This window comes from Argentina silus (assembly GCF_951799395.1).
Source record: "Argentina silus genome assembly, chromosome: 6".
In the NCBI taxonomy this organism is placed as follows: domain Eukaryota; kingdom Metazoa; phylum Chordata; class Actinopteri; order Argentiniformes; family Argentinidae; genus Argentina; species Argentina silus.
Window position 1 is genome coordinate 3,564,173 of NC_139660.1, and position 24,936 is coordinate 3,589,108.

The 24,936-nt window shown below is 48.1% G+C and overlaps 1 protein-coding gene across 1 annotated transcript in view; it reads right to left on the bottom strand.

Moving 5' to 3' along the window:
- Positions 1-24,936, bottom strand: part of fcho1 (FCH and mu domain containing endocytic adaptor 1) — a 39,372-nt gene that overhangs the window by 13,760 nt on the left and 676 nt on the right. The window contains 9 exon segments of the mRNA XM_083671830.1: positions 94-211; positions 567-663; positions 1,186-1,284; positions 1,883-1,987; positions 2,447-2,599; positions 3,031-3,172; positions 4,381-4,455; positions 7,239-7,330; positions 17,077-17,129. Of these exon segments, the coding sequence (XP_083527956.1) occupies positions 94-211; positions 567-663; positions 1,186-1,284; positions 1,883-1,987; positions 2,447-2,599; positions 3,031-3,172; positions 4,381-4,455; positions 7,239-7,330; positions 17,077-17,103 (908 nt within the window). The 5' untranslated portion in view covers positions 17,104-17,129.

Here is a 24,936-nt window from a genome sequence, read left to right on the forward strand (position 1 = left end):
TGTGAGACTGTGTGTGTGTGTGTGCGTGTGTGTGTGTGTGTGTGTGTGTGTGTGTGTGTGTGAGTGTGTGTGTGTGAGTGTGTGTTGGCTCACGTTGAGTCTGGCTCTTTGTCCCTCTTGCCCAGTCCAGGAATCCTGAAGGCTTTTCCTCGGCTTTTCTTCGTCCCCTCTGGCACCAAAGCTGTCATGTACTCCTCAAATCCCACCAGAGCTGCAAACACAAGGAGACAACTCAGCAAGGACAAATGGGCTAAATCAATCACACACTCACACACACACACACACTGTACACACACACACTGTACACACACACACACTGTACACACACACAACATTAGCTGGAGTTCAATGTATGCCTTTATATTGCGATGAAAAGGGTGGGATAGTCATAAGTCAATCATGATGTCGATGTCAGGATGTCCTTGTTATGTGTGGGTGTTCAATATGTTTTTCGTAATATGCACTGTATGTTAGTAAGATGATGCCTGTCTGTCCATATTTGAAGATATTAAATGAAAGAAATTAAAACGTGAAGGAAAAACAAAGTCCGGTGAGTGTGTTGATACCTGGTCTGTCCTTCCCAGTGCCCTTCAGCTCTGCAAACTTCTGGATGAGGTTGTCGATGCCGATGTTCTCCACGTTCTGCTTGAACTCCTCATGGACCTACAGAACAGAGGAGAGAAAGTCTTTACACCACGCTCAATAAGGGGAAGCAGCTCTGAGAGAGACAAGAGGCTTCAGACATGACATACAAAATCAATATGTGTGTAGAGCAGGAGGAAGTGGCCTCTGTGTGAGTGAAGGCTTTTATTGTGTTTCCTGTTGGACTGTGGCAGGACAGAGAGCTCCTTGTTTTCCTAAAGAAACAACACTACAAAAGCAGAAGTTCTGTTCTGGTGCTGAATCCTCACAGGACATCACAGAGAATGAAAAATGAACAGCCCAGTGAATAAACTTTGATTCATAATATGTATTGCACGCCTTGCGATATTATTACAGTGCAATAAATATTATGATTTAAAGTGTACTCATTGGAGTGCTGTCCATTTTTCATTTTCTACGACTGAGAGCTCCTCCAGAGCTCTCCAATTAAACCCCTCCACCCTCCCCTCCTCCTCCTCCCTCCCTCCCTCCCTCGCTTTGGTGTCCAGTGTCAGCCAGGCGCGTGGGGCCTCAGTCACTTACCTGTCCCACCTGGACGTGGGTGTCCTCTATAGAGTGGGAGTAACCCTTGATCAGCTGCTTCATCTGCCTCAGATGGGCCTCCTCGATGTCCTGGAACTTCTGTGAACACGAGAGCACAATATCAGCACTCCCCCAGAGACCCTGAGACAGGTGCTGATAACCGCAGGTTATTGAAAAAAGACCATGCTAAATACAGACAAGAACAGGTGCAAAGATCATGCAGAAGTAGACAGAGACCCAGGCAACCAGCTATTCAGACGGGAGAGTGGGTCCTTGAATATCCCCGATAATAACCAGGTATTCATTAGCGTGGTGTATGTGGGCTGTAGCCATGTATTAAATGGGCAGGTTCATTTATCCCGGTCTTGTTCCAGGGCCATTGTCTACATGGAACACCACATCTCTCCACCCACTCAAAATTACGGGCAGATCCTCCATTGTAGCCATTTAGATCTAATTGGCCACAACGATTCAGAGTCACCGTTTCAGACATAAATATGGCAGCGTTCACTGGGCTTGTTAAGGGTTTCCTTGGAAACTGTGCCAGTAGCCATGGAGACGGCAACGGTGTGGATAAAGGTAGGCTCGGCGGATTAATCTTTGGGGGGAACCCTGGAATTTGCCGGGCTGTTGTTGTAACATCGTGTCTGAACCCGGTGTGTGTTCCTCCAGACCGAGCAGCAGGAAGGATGCTGACCTGCGCTGATTCGCTCATCTTCTGCTCAAAGTCTCCGCCTACGCGGTTGTACTTCTCGATGCACACGGAGAACGACTCGGCCGCTTTCTTAGACTTCAGCTCCGCCTAGTGAGAGAGAAAAAGACAAGAAAATAACACACTATTACCAACCTATTCATTTACGACACCTTAATATAGCCGTGCAAGTCATTCAGAACGGGTCCTCTTTCCCAGTCACAGCTACATTTATCTATATTCAGTCTAAAATTAGCAGTCAGTGTCCTTTCATCAATGATTCGTTCACAAATGGTAGGCTTCCCTGTGGTAAAATAACAGTAAAGATAGTTATGCTTGTGTGATGAGTCCATTGAGGCCAGGGGAGGCTGCTGGAGGTAGACGCATTACAATGAGCCCGTCCTCCGATTTCTGCCCCCACCAGCCTCCCCTGATTGAGGCCTAGAGGACAAACAGTAAAGAAAGAAATAGGCCCGCGCGGTGTATATGAATGCTCCCCAGTGCCTCACTGCAGCGCGACACACTACAAAGTTTGGACTTGAACAGAAGTCTTCTGGAGGACAGACGGACCTTCTCCAGCTCCTTCTGGGGGGCGCCCTCCTTCCTGAGTCTTTCCAGCTCCACACACTTGCCGTGGTAGCCCTCCCTGGACTTCTGTAGGTGGCCGCTCTGGACCTGCACGGCCTGCACCGCCTCCAGGGTCCCCACCACCTCCTCCTTCGTCTGGGGCAGACACACGGGGAGACAGGCAGATCCACGGTCAAATGGTTGCGTTGGCAATATTATACAGTTGTGTATTTTATTGTGCATTTTATACTGGATGTGTATTATGCACTTTATTGCTGTGAGTGCTGTGTAATTCAGTGATTTTACTGCCACGTAAAATAAAGTAAGGAAGTAAGTTACTAACAAGCAGGGTTTCTCAACCCAACTCCCACAGGGTTGCACAGCTTTGTTCCAGCTCAGCACCAACACACCGCATTCAACTGAGCAAGAGCATGACGATTGACGTCAGTCGATTGGTTGAATCAGGTGTGCTAGTGTTGGGTGAGAACACAAATGTGCAGACCCCGTTGGTCCCCTGGCAGCCTGGCTGGTCATCATGGACAGCTATGCTAGTGCAGGTAGTGGGGGGGGGGGGGGCGGGGCGTTACCTTCCGGTGAACTTTGACCTCCTCATCGGCGTATTTGTTGATGTCACGGATGAGGTCGTTCATCTTACGCATCAGCTCCAGGTGGCAGAGGGCCAGCTTGTCGGACGACACCCGGAACACATCCCACATAGGAGCAAACGTCCTGAGGAACACAGAGCAAGAACATCCTCTATAATGTCCCCTGAATATTAAAACGACACGATTTCTTTTTTTCTTATTTTTTTACCGTTATTATTCACCAGGTACCTTAAAACATGTGCATACAAATTAAGACATTTTCTCAGTCAGACAATAAACACCGACACTGTGTTATTCATATAAATTTCAAACCAAAAAATCCTTGCAGCCAAGATAATATTGCATCCACAGGGGAAGCACATGGAGTAAATCAGTAATACAGTATGCTTAAATATATACATTTGAATGTCAGAGCCAGCAGAAAATACTCAATGTCAGCACACCCTGGAAAAGGACACTTCGAAATGTTGGGTTTTTTGCGGTGGCTCTGATATTAAAATGAATATATTAAGCATATGACTGCCATCCTTCACGGACGTTATTCATATCACCCAATCCCACACATTTAATAATGTTTGTGTCAGGGTATCCTCAATGTAATTCCCGTCTTTCAGGCGTTGTCTTATTCTTGTGCGACCTGCCTAGAACTGTATTTCTAAGGTCAGAACACAGAGAGGAAGTGAAACAGGCAGAGAGGACTCTGGGAGGAAGGAGGTGGAGACTACAACCATGACCCCTGACCCCTGACCCCCCCTATCTAATCATCCAGAGACACTGTACTGCCTGCATCCTGTGGATAACCTCCAACCTCTAGATCATCATCAACGTTATCATGCAGTCATAACAACACAGCTGGAATATTGATACGGGGATATCAGGTGCTACTTAAACTGTCATAGCCTCTGGAAACGCGACGAGATATGATGGAAGCAATTTACTGATTGTAGGCATTCAGAAAACAACCTCTGTAGTTGTTGGTAACTACTGTAATATAGAAAGTGAAAAATGGACAGCACTCTAAATCATAATATGTATTGCACTGGCGCGTTTCGGCGTGTGCTATCCTCAGCGTGCGTGAAGTGTCTTATGTTACGACGAACATGACACAGCCATTTTTCAGAAGCGTTCTCTACTGGGGCGCTTAGTGGCGTAGCACATACCACATAATCGCAAGGTCCCTGGTTCGATTCCGACCCTCGACCTATCCTGCATGTCATCCCTCCTCTCTCTCACACATCCTTCCTGTCAATCTCTACTGTCTCTAAATAAAGCAGAAATGCCCTAAAAACATATATATATATATATAAAAAAAAAACATTGTTCTCTACTCACCCCAATGGACTTCCGTTGCTCGCCATCTTGGCCAGTTTGTTCATGGACTTAGAGTAGGTCTCCTCGATGGCTGCCCTGCAAACCACAGACACAGAGAGACTGACACCGTCAAACACACAGAGATTGAAACACAGACACCTTCAAACCGCAGAGACTGAAACACTGACACCTCAAAAATACAGATACAGAGACTGAAACACTGACACCTCAAAACCACAGGGACTGAAACAGACAGCTTCACACCAGAGACTGAAACACTGACACCTTCAAACACACAGACACAGAGACCCAAACACAGACAACTTCACACCAGAGACTGAAACACTGACACCTTCAAACACACAGACACAGAGACCCAAACACAGACACCTTCACACCAGAGACTGAAACACTGACACCTTCAAACACACAGACACAGAGACTCAAACACAGACACCTTCACACCAGAGACTGAAACACTGACACCTTCAAACACACAGACACAGAGACCCAAACACAGACAACTTCACACCAGAGACTGAAACACTGACACCTTCAAACACACAGACACAGAGACCCAAACACAGACACCTTCACACCAGAGACTGAAACACTGACACCTTCAAACACACAGACACAGAGACCCAAACACAGACAACTTCACACCAGAGACTGAAACACTGACACCTTCAAACACACAGACACAGAGACCCAAACACAGACACCTTCACACCAGAGACTGAAACACTGACACCTTCAAACACACAGACACAGAGACCCAAACACAGACACCTTCACACCAGAGACTGAAACACTGACACCTTCAAACACACAGACACAGAGACCCAAACACAGACACCTTCACACCAGAGACTGAAACACTGACACCTTCAAACACACAGACACAGAGACCCAAACACAGACACCTTCACACCAGAGACTGAAACACTGACACCTTCAAACACACAGACACAGAGACCCAAACACAGACACCTTCACACCAGAGACTGAAACACTGACACCTTCAAACACACAGACACAGAGACCTTCACACCAGAGACTGAAACACTGACACCTTCAAACACACAGACACAGAGACTCCCTACAAGCTCATAACAAGGCAGACAGAGTGATGTTCAGTGCAGACTCGGCATGTGCAGACTCGGCATGGTAAACCCTGCATTTAACTGCAGACAGAACAACTAAATCTGCTCATATACTCTCTCACACAAAGCAATTGCATATCGTAATAGCCTCATGTGTGATGCACTGTCGAGCCCAAACACAGGGCATAAAGAAGAACCGAGCAAGGCGAAATACAGATTTATCTCTCTGAGTTCTCTAAATGTTGCTATTACCCGCATTTGAATAATGAATGCCGAACATCAAACTTTCACAACCAGCTGTGTAGACCCCGCAGGGATAAAGAAAAGCAATCGATCAGCGTATCTTCGGGGGCGGGGGGCGGGGGGAATAAACAAACAACAAAACAAGAATCACTACAGGGGTAATAAACAAAACAACACCACAACGAATCACTACAGTTTACCAGGTCTCTGGGACCAGAGAGAAACAACATTTTCAGTTACGGAGAACCGCTTTCTTCCCGAAGACGAGCAGCTTGCTACAGCGGTTTAAAATAACCTGACATTTCGTATCAACAACTCCCCAATTGACCTTTAAGATGAGTAGTTTCTCTGTGTCCAGATTCAGAAAGGGTTTAAGCCCCAAGCAAGGCTGCTGACTGCGAAGGAATCATTCACCTCAATAGGGTAGTCTGTCCTGAGGGGGGGGACAGACACACAGCTCTCTCAGGAAACCTTATTTAATTTCCTGACTGCCACTTTGTTGTGTCCAAGTAGATAACACAATTTCCCCCTGAGGGGAATGTGCTGGGGTTTGTTCTTGGGTGAATCAGTCAGAATTGTGGCATCGGCCTGACAGTGCACTTTGTGTGTTATTTGCCCTCTACGAGAAAAGCCCTGTAGAACCCAGGCTCTGGTAGCACAATCACTGCCTGCTAATTGACTCATTAAGATATTGTATAAACACAGAGGACCGCTGGGGAATGACCACTGGAGGAGGAGGAAGAGGAAGAGGAGGAGGAGGAGGATTCTGAGCATGTTACCTTATAGCTGAGCACCCAGATAATATGCAGGTAGCCCAAGGACAATGAGTGGAAGGGGGGGGGGGGGGGGGGAGTATGTGTACGTGTATGTGTATGTGTGTTTCCTGGACAGAAAGACAGGGAGCTCCTTGTCCTGTGAGTCTTGTGTAAGTGTAAGTGTGTGTAGGTGCTAGTGTGTGTATACCGTGTGTGTGTCTGTCTGTGTGTGTGTGTGTGTGTGTGTTTGTGTGTGTGCATGTGTGTCTGTCTGTGTGTGTGTGTGTGTGTGTGTGTGTGTGTCTGTCTGTGTGTGCGCATGTGTGTGTGTGTGTGTGTGTGTGTCTGTGTGCGTGTGTGTGTGTCTGTCTGTGTGTGTGTGTGTGTGTGTGTGTGTGTGTGTGTGTCTCTTAACACTCCTGTGTGCTGGCCCGAGTTCAAATGCAGCACGGTGGTGAGGATGAAAGGGCAGAGGTGAGAGGGGAGAGAGGCGGTTCTGTCAAAGGCTTGGCTGTGAGGCAGCCTGTCTGCCTGTCTGTGTGTGTGTAGGAGGCGGAGGAGTAGGGCGCTTTAAGTGCAACTGACCAACAACTTTATGACGGCGTGAAGCATTGAAGTCCTTCATAGAAGTTGAAAAATGTGAGAAATGTGGTGCTGCCGGTGCTTTTCACAACCTCTCACTCCCCCGTATTTTTCATATTGTTTACAGCACATATTGTTTACCCCACACCCCCCTCCCCCCTCCCCCCTCCCACTCACCCCCAGCAACACTCACCTCTCGCGGACAAACTCTGCCAACTCCTTGGTAGCAATCTGTCCATGCTTCATGTTGTGGTACAGCACATCAAAGCCGGCGTTCTTCTCCCCCTGGGGAAACACACACACACACACACACAGAAATTACCTCACATGAGCACCAACACCAGAAACATTTTAAGAATGACAGTTAATCCAACAACACCAACACCAATAAAAAAAAATGAAAAAAAACATTTATTTTCAGAACAAAGTTTTTGTTTACACTTCCCTGCTACTTGTAATACCCTGAGGGAGCTATCCACAGCAAAAACAGTAGCATGGCCTTAAAAGCAACTTAGCCAGGGGGTGAACAGTAATGTTGTTGTCATTGTCAGTTAGAGGAACACAACAGTCTCTATTCCCTTCAATAAAAACATTCGTCAGCTTCAATACTGCCGACAAGGCTTATATGTGGCAGGAAGTCAAAGGCACGCCACACCCACACTTGAAAAGAAAAGTCAAGAGCCGTCCTGTTCTCAAGAGAGAGGATTCCCTCCCAACAGATAATTCTACAAGCTGATTTATCCCACACCTGGTGAGTTAGCCTAACTGTGGCAACATTAAAATAGCCCATTCCTTGAGGCCCACATTCGTATGTCAACAGAGAGGCCATTCTAGACTGTGTCCAGACAGTGTGGCAGCTGCTTCTCAGCACTATAAATACCCTCTTAGAGGAGCACAGACACTTTCCCCAGGTAGCAGAGGAATGGACACAATGCCAAGGGTGTGGGGATGGTGGTAAGAGCAGGCCAAAACCACGCACGCACGCACACCTTCCTACACAGGCGGGCAGGAGAGTGGTAGCCTCACTGGGGTTCATGGGATTTGGGTTTACAGTGCATTCGGAAAGTATTCAGACCCCTTAACTTTTTCCACATTTTGTTATGTTACAGCCTTATTCTAAAACGGATTCAATTCATAGCAAAGGGTCTGAATGCTTACGTAAATGTGACATTCAGTTTTTTTATTTTTAATAAATTAGCAAACATTTCTAAAAACCTGTTCTGGCTTTGTCATTATGGGGTATTGTGTGTAGATTGATGAGGGGGAGAAATGAATTTAATCCATTTTAGAATAAGGCTGTAACATAACAAAATGTGGAAAAAGTGAAGGGTGAATACTTTCCGAATGCACTGTATGCGCCTGTCTACCCAGGCATGATATGAACCACGGTACAGCAGCTCACACAGCCCTCAAAACTATTCAATTAAATTGTAACTTATTTTCTCAAGGGGTCAGTGTCATTACGATAGTGGTACACCTCCAAACCTCTTCAACGGAATTTGAACGAACCACAACAATACGACCGACTACCACCTTGTGTGCAACTCAACAACAGACACAAACAGTCAGTCAACAACAGACACAAACAGTCAGTCAACAGACACAAACCATCAAACAGCCAACAACAGACACAAACAGTCAGTCAACAAACAGACACAAACAAAACACATACAGTGCTCTTTATTCACATTCACACTCAATAAGTCTCCTTCTCAAATGGAGAGGCCTCTGGCCCTTTTGTCTGTGTCTCTCCTCCACCTGTGTGCTGTGGTGAAACCCGACCCAGGGAAAGGTGAGCTGCCCTGCTCAGCCCGACACACAACGCAGGTGTACGGTTCCACGTTAGCTGCCTACGCTCGGCTAGCCCTGCCTCTATCCAGGTGCCAGCCTACATCACCTGAGAGACCACAACACTAGGCTAGGCCTGTAGCCCGCGGCTAATGCTAATGACCATCTTCTAACAGTCTTGCCAACGGGAAAATTAAACGTACAGAGACAGAACCAGGTGGGTTGATGCAACAGTCAACCACACAATAAGGATGACGGTGAGAGACGGCTGATTTTCACAACAGAAACAATGAACTGTTCAACTACCAAATTACTTCTCTATGAAAGCAACTCATTGTGTGTGTGTGTCTCTCTCTCTCTCTCACACACACACACACACACACACACACACACACACACACACACAGCAACTTAATAATAAAATAAATAAATCCATAAAATAAACCAAAAGCTTTTATTTGATTGTTATTGGTATTTGAGTCAGGGGATTTGAGAATGCATTCATGGTCTGTAGCCATAAGAACGATCTTGGCAACCCTAAATATTTACACACTGTATGAGTTAATGAAAACGAGGGGAACGTTTAGTAGGAATTATGAATAACCCCTTTCATTCCTTTGTGTTGCTAGATAGGAATAATAATTGATAGCTTATCAAAGCTTCAGGTCCCTAAGGGCTTGACATGTATTTGGGGCCACAGCAAAACATCCGACCGACCATTCACAACATGGCTCATTGTCCTGGCAACTGAGTTCCCGCGGCAACAGACACAGAGGGGCAAAAGTATGACAGCTCTTTCATTCATGTGACGGACGTGTGTGTGTGTGTGTGTGTGTGTGTGTGTGTGTCTCTCTCTGTCAATCTTGCACCTTAAAAGGGCCTCAAAGATGGTTGAATTCTTATTCAGAGATGCCCTTTAAGCCATCTTCAGTCTCATCATTGTCTTCCATCAGAGAATATTCCCAGATCCCTCTGCTCTCTGCCGGCCTCACATTCTATTCCACAGACAGTGGTCCTTGAGACTTCTTTATTAAGTCTCTCCCTCTCCCTCCCTCACTCCTCACTCCTCTTTCTCATCAATTCAGACGACCGTTGTTTTCATGCAAGAGGGAGCTCATTACAATGACAATGCGGGGGGGGGGGGGGGGGGGGATTGAGGTTGTGTAGCTGTAGTAGGGTCTCTGTGGGGGCAAGCGCACTACAAACTCTCATGGACGCTTGTGGGTCTTATATGAAAACCCTAAGCAGTGCTGAGAAGGTAATGATCGGTATCATGTTGAGCAAAATCTCACTCACACACACACAGGGGCACACACACACATGCACCACACATCCCAGGACATTCAAGTCCTGAGCAGACAGGGTGTCCCGCCGTCCGTGGTGTGAAGTTGGGGGAGGGGGGCAGCTCCCCTAATCTCTCCCACAGCGGTGCTCACAACATATCTCTCTCTCTCTCTCTCTCTCTCTCACAGCCAGCCAGCCAGCCAGCCAGCCAGCCAGCCAGCCAGCCAGCCAGCCAGCCAGCCAGCCAGCCAGCCAGCCGGCAGAGAGTTTCAGCACCATTTCATCTGCCTGGACACAGCCAGCTAACGACTTTCCCTTGATTCTAATTAGAGGTATCCCTGCTTTTCCCTCCAGGCCTGAACAAAGCTAATTACTTTACAGACGGAGGTCTAGGATCCTGCGCTGGAAGGCCCTAATTTGGACCTGGAGTGGTTAGACAAATAAGCTGTGTCTGAATCCATGCTAGTGCGTGCGGCCATTTTAATTGGCTAAGTGGTGTTGCCACCCCGGGAGGACTGGGGAAGGACATACATCACTCCACTCAGGAGCCACAGTCAAGTCATTCATTTGGCAAGCCTCACAAGTAGTAGTAGAACTCTCTGCCGAACACACACACACACACACACACACACACACACACACACACACACACACACACACACACACACACACACACACACACACACACGTCAGTTTAGAACCAGTACCTCTAGGGCTGTGGTTGTCTCCCTGACTACAGTAGAACTGTTCCTGTGGAGTTGTGGTTCATTTCCTGTCTAGCACAGATAGAGCTGTTACTATGGAGCTGTGGTTGTGTCCCTGAACGGGAACTGTGGGGTTGTGGTCGACTCCCTGACCTATGGTATAACAGTTATTATGACCAGCTGCCTCCATGACCAGCGGAGTATCGCAGCAGTGTCTTTCTATGGGGATCCGGTGTCGAAGGACATTCTTGTGCTGTGATGCAGGGGGGCAGGCAGGCAGTCATGTGAGACCTGGCACACAGTAACACACAGAGCACAGACCACAGCTCTGTCCCTCGTGAAACACTGGACAGCAGCAGCACACACAACCCCTCCACTATCAACAACTAACTGCCACCAACCCCTCCACTATAAACAACTAACTGCCACCAACCCCTCCACTATCAACAACTAACTACCACCAACCCCTCCACTATCAACAACTAACTGCCACCAACCCTTCCACTATCAACAACTACCACCAACCCTTCCACTATCAACAACTACAACCAACCCCTCTACTATCAACAACTAACTGCCACCAACCCCTCCACTATCAACAACTAACTACCACCAACCCCTCCACTATCAACAACTAACTGCCACCAACCCCTCCACTATCAACAACTAACTGCCACCAACCCCTCCACTATCAACAACTAACTGCCACCAACCCCTCCACTATCAACAACTAACTGCCACCAACCCCTCCACTATCAACAACTAACTACCACCAACCCTTCCACTATCAACAACTAACTACCACCAACCCTTCCACTATCAACAACTAACTACCACCAACCCCTCCACTATCAACAACTAACTACCACCAACCCTTCCACTATCAACAACTAACTGCCACCAACCCCGCCACTATCAACAACTAACTACCACCAACCCTTCCACTATCAACTAACTACCCCCAACCCTTCCACTACCAACAACTAACTACCACCAACCCTGCCACTATCAACAACTAACTCTTCCACTATCAACAACTAACTACCACCAACCCTTCCACTATCAACTAACTACCCCCAACCCTTCCACTATCAACAACTAACTACCACCAACCCTGCCACTATCAACAACTAACTCTTCCACTATCAACAACTAACTACCACCAACCCTTCCACTATCAACAACGACCAGAAACAATTCCAACAATCCTACCCCTGTCAACTGCTGCGAACGACCCTGTCAGAACAGGCCTTCTAGTAAGAGGAAGATGAACACGTACATTCTTTGCTTTGGAGAATGAGAGACAATATGCTGTGTGATGGAATGTCACTAGGCTGGGCTACATGGTCCGACATGGCATCATCTAGTGGGCTGCACAGAACATTGTATAAATAACTGGATGGGTCCAGGTTAGCGTCAGGGGGACCAGGAGGTCCCGCTGACTCATTGAGCTTTTTCTGCTGACTGTGCACATCGAGCTGAATGGACAATCCCACAGCAAAGAGTTGTCAGCAGCAGCAGCAGCAGCTCTGATGGCCCCCTGGAAGCCCATCATCATCATCATCACCACCATCATTGATTCCCACTTTGATTCCCACGGACGACACCTTCCCCAGTAGTGTTCATTACCCGGTGCATTCCACAGTGCCACATTCCCATTCCCTGTGGGGTTATACTGTACTGTCGTACACACACACACACGCATGCACACACACATACAATTGTACTGTACTCTAGCATTGATTAATGGCTTTGGAGCCCCATCATCCCAGGAGCCTGGTGGTACTAGCGGACACGTGAGACGCTGAGCGGAGCGCAGGACCGACCCATGACACACACACACACACACACACACACACACACACACACACACACACACACACACACACACACACACAGAGCGGAGCGCAGGACCGACCCATGACAGAGACTGAGCACAATACTGCAGCACAGCCTGCCTACACACACACACACACACACACACACACACACACACACACACACACACACACACACACACACACACACACACACACACGTGTTCGGTCTGTCCTTGCACGCACGCACGCACGCACGCACGTGTTCGGTCTGTCCTTGCCCATAGTTTTATTACCCAATGGGGACATTTGGGGACATCTGCATCTGGCCCTGGTAACCTGAAGGCATATCCTCTGAAATGGCTCTTTATCTAAGAGGACAGTGAGCCACTATCCTGCTGCTATTAATCTAATTTAGCAGGGCAAGGAACAGCTCCACGAGGACAGAGGGAGAGAGAGACCCAGCCCATGACACAGACTAAGACATACACTGAGACACAGAAAAAGAGTGAGTGAAAGACACAGAGAGCGAGAGAGAGAAAGAGAGAGCGAGAGAGAAAGAGAGAGAGACAGAGAGAGAGAGAGAGACAGAGGGAGAGAGAGAGAGAGAGACAGACAGGGAGAGAGAGAGAGAAAAAAAAAAAAGATTGTCCTCTCGCCACATTCCTGCCCGTCCCTGGCTGTGTATTTACATCCGGACCCCAGAGCATCTCCCCCCCCCCCCCGTGAGACCAACTGACACCACCATCTACCACTGATGGTGGACATGGGAAGAGACAACACTACTGGGTTCATTCTGTTTATGGACGACTGGCTGGGAGTCCACCTGGGAGGGAGAGGGCCAACACTTCCTGGAACAGGAGGTCTGTTTCAGGCCCAAACAGAACACCCTGACTGGCAACATATATAAAAAGAACTGGATGAGTCATCCACTAATACACATTCAAAGGTTTCCTAATGGTGTGAATTAGAGATTCTCGAGGAACAGACTGTTCTTGGGGCAAAAAAAAAGAAAGAAAAGAAATTGAAGAATGAGGCTGACGTTTGTTCATGGTGTGAGCACCTACTCAGCCTTGGCTCCCACGGGAATTGGATACATCAGGGTATATTCAAATTAACTTAACAGGCATCCACATCTCTGTGTGTTAGGATGAACGCTTTGAGGAAGGCATCACACAACCGCTGTATTATAAGCAGCGGAGGCTGGTGGAGGCAGAAATCGGAGGATGATTGTAGGCTATACCCTCCTTTTTTCTTAACAGGAAGAAGAAAGTCTATTCCCAAGGACACAGAACAAGGACTTAATTAAGGGTGCACCTAATCACGACAGCTGGGTATTTCCCTTCTAAGCTGTGAGCTCTAAGTGCTAATTGTACCAGGGTAGAGCCCACTGTCATACAATAGCTTCGTACAGGTGCTGGATACTCTATATAATGTAAACGTTACCTTGTCAGCAAAAAGGAACAATGACTTCTGCAATTTGCTCCCAAGAGTCTCGATTCACTAATTACCACAAGGTTCTTTTTCACACACACACACACACACACACACACACACACACACACGTCTGTAGACTCTATTCACTTAAGAAAGCCTGGCATCAGCATGCGTCCGCATGCCCAACTCTGAGACAAACTGAGTGAACTAATATAAGCTGGCTCCTGGTAATACATTAGAAACGTATATATACATATATATTAGTTCCCTGAGCAACGGACATGTCCTTCATTCTCCCTCGAGGCTGCATGTTTCATATGAGCCGAGCAGTGAGGCGATAAGCAATCTTTATATGACGAGCCAGAAATGGATTATCTGTCTCTGACACCACTCACAGCACGGCTTCGACTTTAAAGACTTTATCAAAGATTACACCATCTCTGACTGTATATTCAGAGTACTGAGATGGCTGACATTCAGAAGCAGCGTCGACCAGAGTGAGACAGTCTGAGTGTGTCTGTGTGTGTGTGACTCTTGGTTTCGGTTGGAGGGAAGCGCCTTTGACCAGCTTTTGTTCCACACAATGGAGATGTCCTCTCCATAGGCATGGAGGCCCTGCCTGCCACGACACAAAGACAGCCAGATCACGTGACCTGCTGGTGGTCAGTCAGCAGACAGACAGACGGGCTCAGCTCGGAACAATAACACACACTCACATGCACGCTTGCATGTGCACACACACACGCACGCACATATACACACACACGAGCGAGCGTACACACACACACACACACACACACTTTATGAGGGAAGGAGCAGTGAGAAATAAACAATGATCATCATCGACAAACCACCAAACATCTGATACAAGACCACTTAAACGATAAGGGCTTTAAATTTTCCAAATGCTCCACCCCCATAACAATAATACAAAAGAAACGCTCAATTCAATTCATGACAGAAATCTAATTTCTTTTGACCAAATTGAATTTCTGGCTGGCTTTCTCCCTCAAAACCCAATTGTTACATGACTTTGACTTCTTCTTTTTGGCACAGCGTCCTCGTATTGTTGTCTCTCTCCTCTGGGTGAATGGGGCAGGGAACAAGTAGGGCACACCTGAAATAGCTGCAGCCAGGTGTGCAGAGGAGGGAGGACAGGGGGAGGGTTGGGGGTGTGGGGGGGGGGGGGGGGGGTAGTGGAGCAGAGAGCCCCCCCTGGGAGCAACTGACAATGGCTTGGCCTGTTCCAGTCACTCCTTCTCAGACTGGTGGGGGGGGGGGGCACAGAGATGTCTCAGACTGGGGGGGGCACAGAGAGCCTCCCTGCCTGCCTGCCTGCCTGTCTGTCTGGCTAGCTGCCTGCATCAGTGAGAAGCCTAGATCCAGCCTCATGATGACACACACGTAGAACATTCCGGGAGCAGAGCGGAGCAGAGCGCTGCTGTACATCTACCTGAGCTGAGATGCTACATGTAGCAGGCCTAGCGCTGCGTTGCTTGGGTCACAGTAGGAGGATGAATCGGAGAGGAAAGCAGCATGACTCACATGTGATTCAGAGAGGTGTGGAATTGGCCTGTGAACTAGCCTCTATACACTTAGCATTTACCTACAGGGAAGTCGTGTTACTGTATACAGTATACTGCTTGAAAGTATGTGAACCCCTTGTGTAATAAGAGATTTTTTTAGTTTTTACCATGAAATCTTTTTTTATCTGACATAACAGGTTCATACTTACCAATACCATATGTTGGTTTAGACTAGAGGAAGTCATGCGTGACAACTACAGAAAGAAATTAGTGCAGGTGCAAAAATAAGTGAACCCCAAGTTGCATTGGTTAAATCAAGTAGGTGAGTGGAATTAGGGGGTTAAGTAGTTCTACTACTACTTGATGAACCAATCAAAGAGAGATCTTTAGGAAAGAGTTTGGACGGGACTGAAATACAGATAAAAAAACCTGGTCAGTTTTGTGTTACCTATACAGGTGAATTGCAAAACACACCATGCCGAGAGGAAAGGAGATCTCAGAGGACATCAGGAAGAGGGTAGTGAGAGCACATCAGTCTGGGGAAGGCTATAAAATCTTCTCAACAAGATTTGAGCTCCATCAGTCCACTGTGAGGCAAATCATTTACAAATGGAGAGCATTTAACATGACAGCAACTCGGCCTAGAAGTGGACACCCTCCAAAATATCCCCAAGAGCCACAAGAAAAATAATAAATCAGGTAAAGCCAACCCAAACATAACATCTAGAGATTGGCAGACCTCCCTTGCTGTATCTCAGGTAACTGTGCATGCTTCAACAATAAGAAGAACATTGACATAACAGAATGTCAAGCCATCAGTCAAGGAGCTAAAGCTGGGCTGAAAATGGGTCTTCCAACAAGACAACGGCCCAAAGCATTCAAGCAAATCTACCAAAGAATGGCACAGGAGAAAGATTTGTGTTTTGGATTGGCCAAGTCAAAGTTCTGACCTAAATCCATCGAGATGCTGTGGCAGGACTTCAAGTGGGCAGTTCATGCCAGACACCCCTCAAACCTCACTCAATTGGCTCTGTAAGGAGTTCTGTAAGGAGGACTGGGCAAAAATCCCTCAAAACAAATGTCAGAGACTGATTAGTGGCTATACGAGACGTTTAGTCCAAGTTATCGCTGCTAATGGAGGTGCCACAAGCTATTGACTGAAAAGGTTCACATATTTTTGCACACATTAAATCTATTTGTTAAATAAACCACTTTCGTTAAATAAACAATGAAAATATCATATTTATCACCTTTATTTGGAATGTCTTTATTACGAATTGGGGTTTAGAAGTTCTTTTTAATATTTTATACAAAAATATTGACCTTCTCTGTAGGGTTCACAATCTTTCAAGCAGCACTGTATATCCAACTGAATTCAACTCAACCCCAACCGCATTCAATACAACATTCCCCTGAATGCAGTGTTTGTGTTATTATTTATTAAGTGAACAAGTTAAATATTATACAAAACTTACCCAGAAGTTGTTCTTGAAGAACGCCATCTTCACTCAGAGATGTTTATAGTGATCTGTGAAGGAGAAAAGAGAGCATTATGAACCAAGAGAACATCGGGAGAGACACAACAACGCTTCTCACTCCTCTGGAGACTGGACCTAGTCAGCACTGGGCTACGTGTGGCCATACCTCCAAATCACCGCTTTCTCACGCCTCCTTTGGAGTTCTGGAGAATTTTAGATTAGCCAATCGGGCTTGGCTTGAACTGGACGGAGCGCTGTGATAAGAGTTTGCAATTTCATTGGATGTTACATTCCACGAACCCTCCCCCACATGCCTGTAGATGGTTGCTTGTTGTTATGTGCATAGTTTTTTCCGAGCGTGTAAGATTTCGCAGAGAGTTGTTGACTATGCTAGTTTGCAACATTGAAGAAAATGGAGGAAAACCTGAAGGAAAAACTGAACGCTGGTTTTTAGCTCTTATTTAACACCTTTAATGAAGGCCATGGTCTCCTGCGGGGACAGTGAGGGTTTAACTGTTCACTTCAAAGAGATGAAGGAGGGAGTTAGAGAGGGCTGTGGAACAGCCACCAAAGAGAGATAGGCAGATAGAGGAGGGCGAGAGGACGGACTCTGGAACAGCCACCCAGGAGAGATAGGCAGATAGAGGAGGGCGAGAGGACGGACTCTGGAACAGCCACCCAGGAGAGATAGGTTGACAGATGAGGGAGAGAGGACAGACTCTGGAACAGCCACCCAGGAGAGATAGGCAGATAGAGGAGGGCGAGAGGACGGACTCTGGAACAGCCACCCAGGAGAGATAGGTTGACAGATGAGGGAGAGAGGACAGACTCTGGAACAGCCACCCAGGAGAGATAGGTTGACAGATGAGGGAGAGAGGACAGACTCTGGAACAGCCACCCAGGAGAGATAGGTTGACAGATGAGGGAGAGAGGACAGACTCTGGAACAGCCACCCAGGAGAGATAGGTTGACAGATGAGGGAGAGAGGACAGACTCTGGAACAGCCACCCAGGAGAGATAGGTTGACAGATGAGGGAGAGAGGACAGACTCTGGAACAGCCACCAAAGAGTTGTACACCTCAGCCAGACTGTAGAGGGCTGCTAGGGACAACCCACACGTTGAATGCAACCCCCCCACCCCCCAAAGTGATAATGGAGCCACACAGACACACCACCCCCCAGAGGGATGATTGAGGCACAGCAGTAGGTCCACTTAGGTGAGGACAAACAGTACCAGTGCGCCATACGACAATTATGACTCAACAAAAAATGTGTGGTCTGTTCTTACTTTTTCAGTGAATCGTGACTACAGCTTCTGACAGAGATGCTTTTAATTGACTGAAGGCAGGAGGAAACATAGCAACAGCTGAACATACACCCTCTCTGACCCCTCAGAGCGGTTCTCTACCCACCCACACTGCCTTGCTGCTTCCACTGTGGGGGATTTCACTCCTCCTCCAGAGTCTCCTCTCTCTCTCGTCATAATTAACACAGGCAGCCAGAGGAGGTTACCCAAGGTTGGGGCAGAGGGTAAGGACGTTGATGGGAGCTTTTTGTGTATAAGTGGGTGTGAGATGGGGAGCTAGAGAGAGAGAGAGAGAGAGAGGGAGTGTGTGTGTGTGTGTGTGTGTGTGTGTGTGTGTCTGTCTAACAGTTATAATTGTGTGTGTGTGTATGTGTGTGTCTTCCTGACAGTTAAATTGTGTGTGTGTGTGTGTGTGTGTGTGTGTGTCTTCCTGACAGTTATAATTGTGTTTGTGAGTGACCCTGGCCTGCGGGCCCAGTGTTTCCCCAGGGTAGCCCTCGCTCTGGGTTCCTGTTATTCTGCTGAGAGGAGAGGAGGTGGCAGGGCTGCTGCCCGGCTGTGCTGTGCTGACGACAGGGCTTTCTCTCTCCTGGCACAGACTGAGGGGCTGGCGTGAGCTCAGCCAGGGCAGCCTCTCTCACACACACACACACACACACACACACACAGACAGGCGGATACAGACACACACACACACACACACACACACACACACACACACACACACACACACACAGACAGACAGACAGACAGGCGGATACAGACACACACACACACACAGGCGGATACAGACACAAACACACACAGACACACAGACACACACCTCCCCTTCTCACACCCTGTTAATTAACTCAGCACTTGGACTCCGGGCCCCTGGAGAGGGCTCTGGTTTGGCAGCGAGGCTGAGGCTGAGGCTGAGGCTGAGGCTGAGGCTGAGGCTGAGGCTGAGGCTGAGAGAGGGGCACTGTGGCCAGCTACCCACTCTGCTCCACCCTGGCCCGGGGTGACGGAGGAGAGCCAGGACGGGTAGGGGACAACGTGGAGGGTGATGGAGGAAGACAAGAGGATGGATGTTGGGGAGAGCTGCTGTATAATCTGGAAAGCTGGGATTTGTTTCAGCTAACTGACAGGCAAGGTCGTAGATCAGGTTCAAACTTGACATATAGGGAATTCACCACTGCTCCAAGGCAAACACATTGTAATGTATTGGAGGGGGGGGGGGATGCCATTCCTCATCACGACTATTCCAAAATGAATTGATTGCAAAACCTGAATATGATGGTGGATGAGGGTGTAGAAGTGTAGAAGGTTGGTAGGCTGTGGTGGTGGAACCATCTGGTGTGCAGTGACTCACACAGAGACAGAGCCAGAAGAGAGAGATGCACAGAACACAACAGAGCTAGCATTCTCCATGTTAAAGAGCTCCGAGCCCCAGCAGAGGTGGGCGAACTGGATCAGGAGGAATATAATTAAAACAGCAGCACATAAATAAAACTCAATGGTATAAAATCCTCCCATGCATGTGAAGTCATTTTGGGTGCAGAGATATGGAATGGAAATGAGCCCCTCACTCCTGTGGGTTAAGGATTAGAGACACTTCACTGGGCACAATAACCGGTTAAACTACAGTACCAGTCAAACGTTTGGACACACCTTCTCATTCAATGAGGACACACACACACACACACACACACACACACACACACACACACACACACACACACACACACACACACACACACACACACACACACACACACACACACACACACACACACACACACACACACACACACACACACACACACACACACACACACACACACCTCACTCTTATGGGTCTATATGGCCTCAGTGTTCTCTGAGTTCTGATGATGGCTGAGCACTGCTCTGTTCTTATATAATGATGTGATGTTATATTACTAAAAGAAAAAGATTAATTCTATTATACAGTACCAGTCAAAAGTTTGGACACACCTTCTCATTCAATGGTTTTTCTATTTTTATTATTTTCTACATTGTAGATTAATATTGAAGACATCAAAACTATGAAGGAACACATATGGAATTATGTAGTAAACAAAAAAGTGTTAAACAAACCAGAATATGTTTCATATTTTAGAAAGTAGCCACCTTTTGCTTTGATGACAGCTTTGCACACTCTTGGCAAGGTGTGTCCAAACTTTTGACTGGTACTGTATGCCCAGTCGCTTTTCATTCTCCATTTGAACAACACAGCTCAGTATTTTGGAGGTTGAAAACAGTCCTCGGAGAGTTGCCAAATTTCCTCTTCACTTGAGGTTTTTAAACTGTTCAAATGTCGTCTGCCGATTGTGATTGGTAGCTGGTCTGTTGGACAGACCAGCGGTAGCAGTGGTGGACCAGGCCTGGTTCAGCCAGGGCAGCTAGCACTATCAACAGCCCACAGGCAGCAGCCAGACCACAAGCCATATCAGCACTTAGGCTCGAGGCCCTTTAATGCCATAGCTGTGGAGCCAACAAACACCCTGTGACAACACACAGATGGCTGCCATGAGAAATTAGGGCTTAAGAAAAGGAAATAAAGCCCCCTCTCTGTCTTACACAAACTGTCCCTGTCCCCTGTCCCCTTTTCTGCTGGCAGGAAATAAATGGGATCTCTTCGCCCCCCATATTTTTTCTCTCTCTCTCTCTCTCTCTCTCTCCCTCTCTCTCTCTCTCTCTCTCTCCCTCTCTCTCTCCCCCCCTCCCTCTCCCTGCCTCCCTGCCTCTCTCTCCAGATGTTCATGCTCTCTCTCCAGGGAGGACAGTTCATCCTCCTTAACCTTCAAGCCTTCCTCTGGAACAGCTAAGAGGTGAATCTGTGAGGAGATGTAGTCTACGACTCCCACGTCCACCACCACCTCACTGACAACCCCGGCGAACATCCGCGTCCGTCTTGGAGAAGAAAAAAAATCCAATGGGTAAAAAGTAATGACACAGCCAAGAATCGAGTGAAGACGGTCTGCTAGGCTCCTAACAGTCCCATCTGTCACTGGCAAAGGCATCGAGGTGGGAGAGAAGAGAGGGGTGGCGTGGGGGAGGAGAGGAGAGGAGAGGCGAGGCGAGGAGAGGAGAAGACAGGGTGGGTGGGTGGATGGTTAAACCGGGAAAAGTAAACAGACAGTCTTTCGGGGGTTTTTAGACAGAAAACAAACTGTAGCCTAAATAGAGGAACAAGATGTATGGGGAGAGAACTGAAGAAAGAGCAACCACCAATCACCACGCTGCCACCGTAAACAGGTGCACCTCTACAACGATGCTTTTGGAGCAGAGTGATGACCTTTAAAACCCCACTTAGGTTTAACACATCGCCGATGTGTCTGGCCAAACTGTCCAAGGTGTATTCCAAGGACAGTGAAAGGCAGGAACAGCCAGAGTAGCTGCTGCATTGCAGACTAGAGTGTCCTTTATTAAACCTGATTTGGCAGGAGGACAAGCAGAGACAATTTTCTGTCAGGCCCATTTTCCAATGCTCACTTAAACAGCCCCCCCCCCCTCTGCCTCTCCGTCCACCTGCAAAACACAGTGCACGCAGGGCTGTTCTATGAGTCATCACAGGCCTACTGATACTTCTGGGGAGGGGGGGGGGGGGGGGGGTTTGAAGGGGGTGGGGAGGCACTATCTATTATGGGCTCTATCTTGGACCTACTGGGTCCTGGTGACTCACTCAAAAGTGATCGATGGACCGTCATCAAGCACCTACACACTCTCAGCACCAGAGCCTACACCAGAAATAATAACCCACTATTACAGATTGACGAGTAGATTCAGGAGCACTCAATCGCAACCTAATCATCCGCCATTTGGCGACTAATTGCGGCTGTTGAGGACGCCACTGCAGCAGGCTACAGAGCACACGTGAACAAACCTCTGCTGGTGTGTTTTCATAGGTCCTCCATGACATCTCCACTGGGCGCAGAGCGGAGTGAGGACAGACCTGCTCTCTGCTCATTGCTCCCCATTGTTCTAGGCTCAATGTGTGCTTGTCAGTGTAGCGTTACAGTACAGTCCAGGGCAGTCTATGTCAATGTGCCAGGGCCTAGGCAGACATCACTACTAACACAGCCAGACCCAGCTCTCTCTCTCTGTGTGTGTGTGTGTGTGTGTGTCAGGCAATTCAGAATACAAGAGAGAAGCATTCAAAACAACACACAATCAATTAAGGAACATGCAGTATTTCCATAGCCGAGCAGCTGCGAATTCAGATGCAAACGGAGATCAAGCGAACCGTTGCGGAAATCCTCATTTAAATGCACAAACAGCTCCCCTCTCATCTCCCTTTCTTTCACCACGTTGTTGTTCTCTTCTTCTGGGTCACCATGTGCTTTTTGGATGACCCACATTAGAAACATGATTAGAAACACAAGGTTCTGAAAACGTCGAAGCTTTTCCTTCCTCCTCCGTTCCACCACAACAACAGCGGTCGAGTCGTACCGCTGATTAGCCTACAGGCCCACACAAACATACGTTGGACAATAAAATACCTGCTGGTCAACATGTAAACAACATGTGACACGTGTCAACTGGCCTTGGCAGTCAGCCAACGACCCCCCCCCCCCCACCTCGCCCCATCGCTCACGCCCGCTGAGCACAGCTTGATGCGCATCAGCAGTAAGTTACCCAGAATAGATCCATGCTTGCCTCCCCCCCCCCCCCCCCCCCCCCACGGCCAGCCCCACGGTGGACACTGGCGGCCAGGGCCAGGGCCAGCTCCAGCTCCATCTGCCATCCATCCACGGACCCTCTGCTCATGCTCATCCTCATCCCCAGTCTCCAGCCCTAGCTTCCACAGCGTGGCTACAGGCTACACAGAGACCCCTGCCTCCCGGCTCTGCCCTGCTTGGCAAGGACTAAGGAACGGCTAACGGCACCCTAGCCTACATAACAGGGGCCACCCATAATTAATTCATCAGCAGCACTGCCACCGCCACCGCCACCATACCATGAAGGAGAAGTGGGAGAGGACGACAGGCAGGGAGCTAGACAATAAGGACAAAACATCATTGTAGGTCAAGTTGAGAGGTAGTCTATAAAACTAATGAGTATTGCTCTATCTGCATTGTGTGTGTGTGTGTGTGTGTGTGTGTGTGTGTGTGTGTGCCCTGTGCACCGTTATTGATGATGTATTTCCCTGACAGGAGGGGTGCTGGTGCCAGCTCCAGCTCGGGAGGCTCTCCCACGATCAGGCTTACAGGCAAAGGCCAAATCGACAGAACGCCACACAGAGTCAATTCAAATCTAAATGCAAAGTAGGGCTCTTATTCCCCTGGACCTTCCCCATTTCTCCTCCTCCTCCTCCTCCTCCTCCTCAGCTCCCCACATCGCAGACTTTCACAGGCCGAGTCACAGAGGAGTGATGTGTGCCGGTGAGAATGGGCTCTAATTGCGGCAGGCTTCAGATGTGGGCTGTGTGGCTCTGGAAGGCCATGTAACAGGGACCTGACGATGGCAGCGGTTAGGGCTGCTGAGCCTCCAGCCTGGCCCCGGCTCAATAAAGCCCTGCCGGGTAGGGGGGGGGGGGGTTCAAAGCCTTCACTGTTCACTTCAATGAGATCTCCAGCAGCACACACAAGGGCCTGCCTGCCTGCTGCCTGAAGGACCCGCTGGGGCAAGCAGCATGCACCACCTCAGCTCCTCCCTCACCCACCTCACCTCACCTCACCTCACCCCACCTCAACCGCCCAGGTTGGGCCTGGAGTCTCCTGACATCAGCCTAAAGCCTCCGGGTTGAAAGCTGTTCTGGGACATTTTCTTAAACAAACCAAAGGTTGAAATGTAAACAGCGCTGAGGCGGTGACATCATGTCTCTCCTGAGCTCAGTCCGAGTTCACAAACCCAGGCTATCGTCCAGAGGAGCTTGACACACAGATACAGGTGCCCTCGGACCACGCTTTGCACAGTGTTGTTATTATTGTGCATTCACTGTTGTTAGTACGGTGTTAGTACGCTGTGCTTAGAGCAACAGCCCTAACCCTAAGGCACAGTGGCAGAAAGACTGTGACATTGAGTCATAGCAGTACTTAGGTGAAGTTTTCAAAGTGGAGCCATTGAATAAACACTCCTGTTGAAAAAAAAAAAAACACACTTTGCAGACAAGCACCGCACTCAGGAATCGAAACTGGCAGGAGGCTGCGAAGTCGAACATCACAAGACTGGTAGTTTCTTTATCTAATGAAAACCCCCTCCATTTTTTTTTGACTACATTTTTTTCCTCATTATCACCCACCACATTGTGACTCATCCCCTGCTTTCACCCTTCAGCCTCGGAGGGAGTTCAGCTTGATGAAGACAGCTCTCCTTGTTTGTGTCTCAATATCAGTTGGCTGGTACTCTTTCACTCATTAAGAAACCATGAAGTTCTCAGTTTCCCTATTTAGAAATAATCCCCTCCTGACTTGTGTACAAATAGCATCAAATCACATAATAATAGATGGGATTGAACAACCCACATATTCCATACTACTTATCGAGTTCCCGAAATTCAGATGTAATTCAATAAAATATTGAATAGACAGCGTATTATTCTGGCA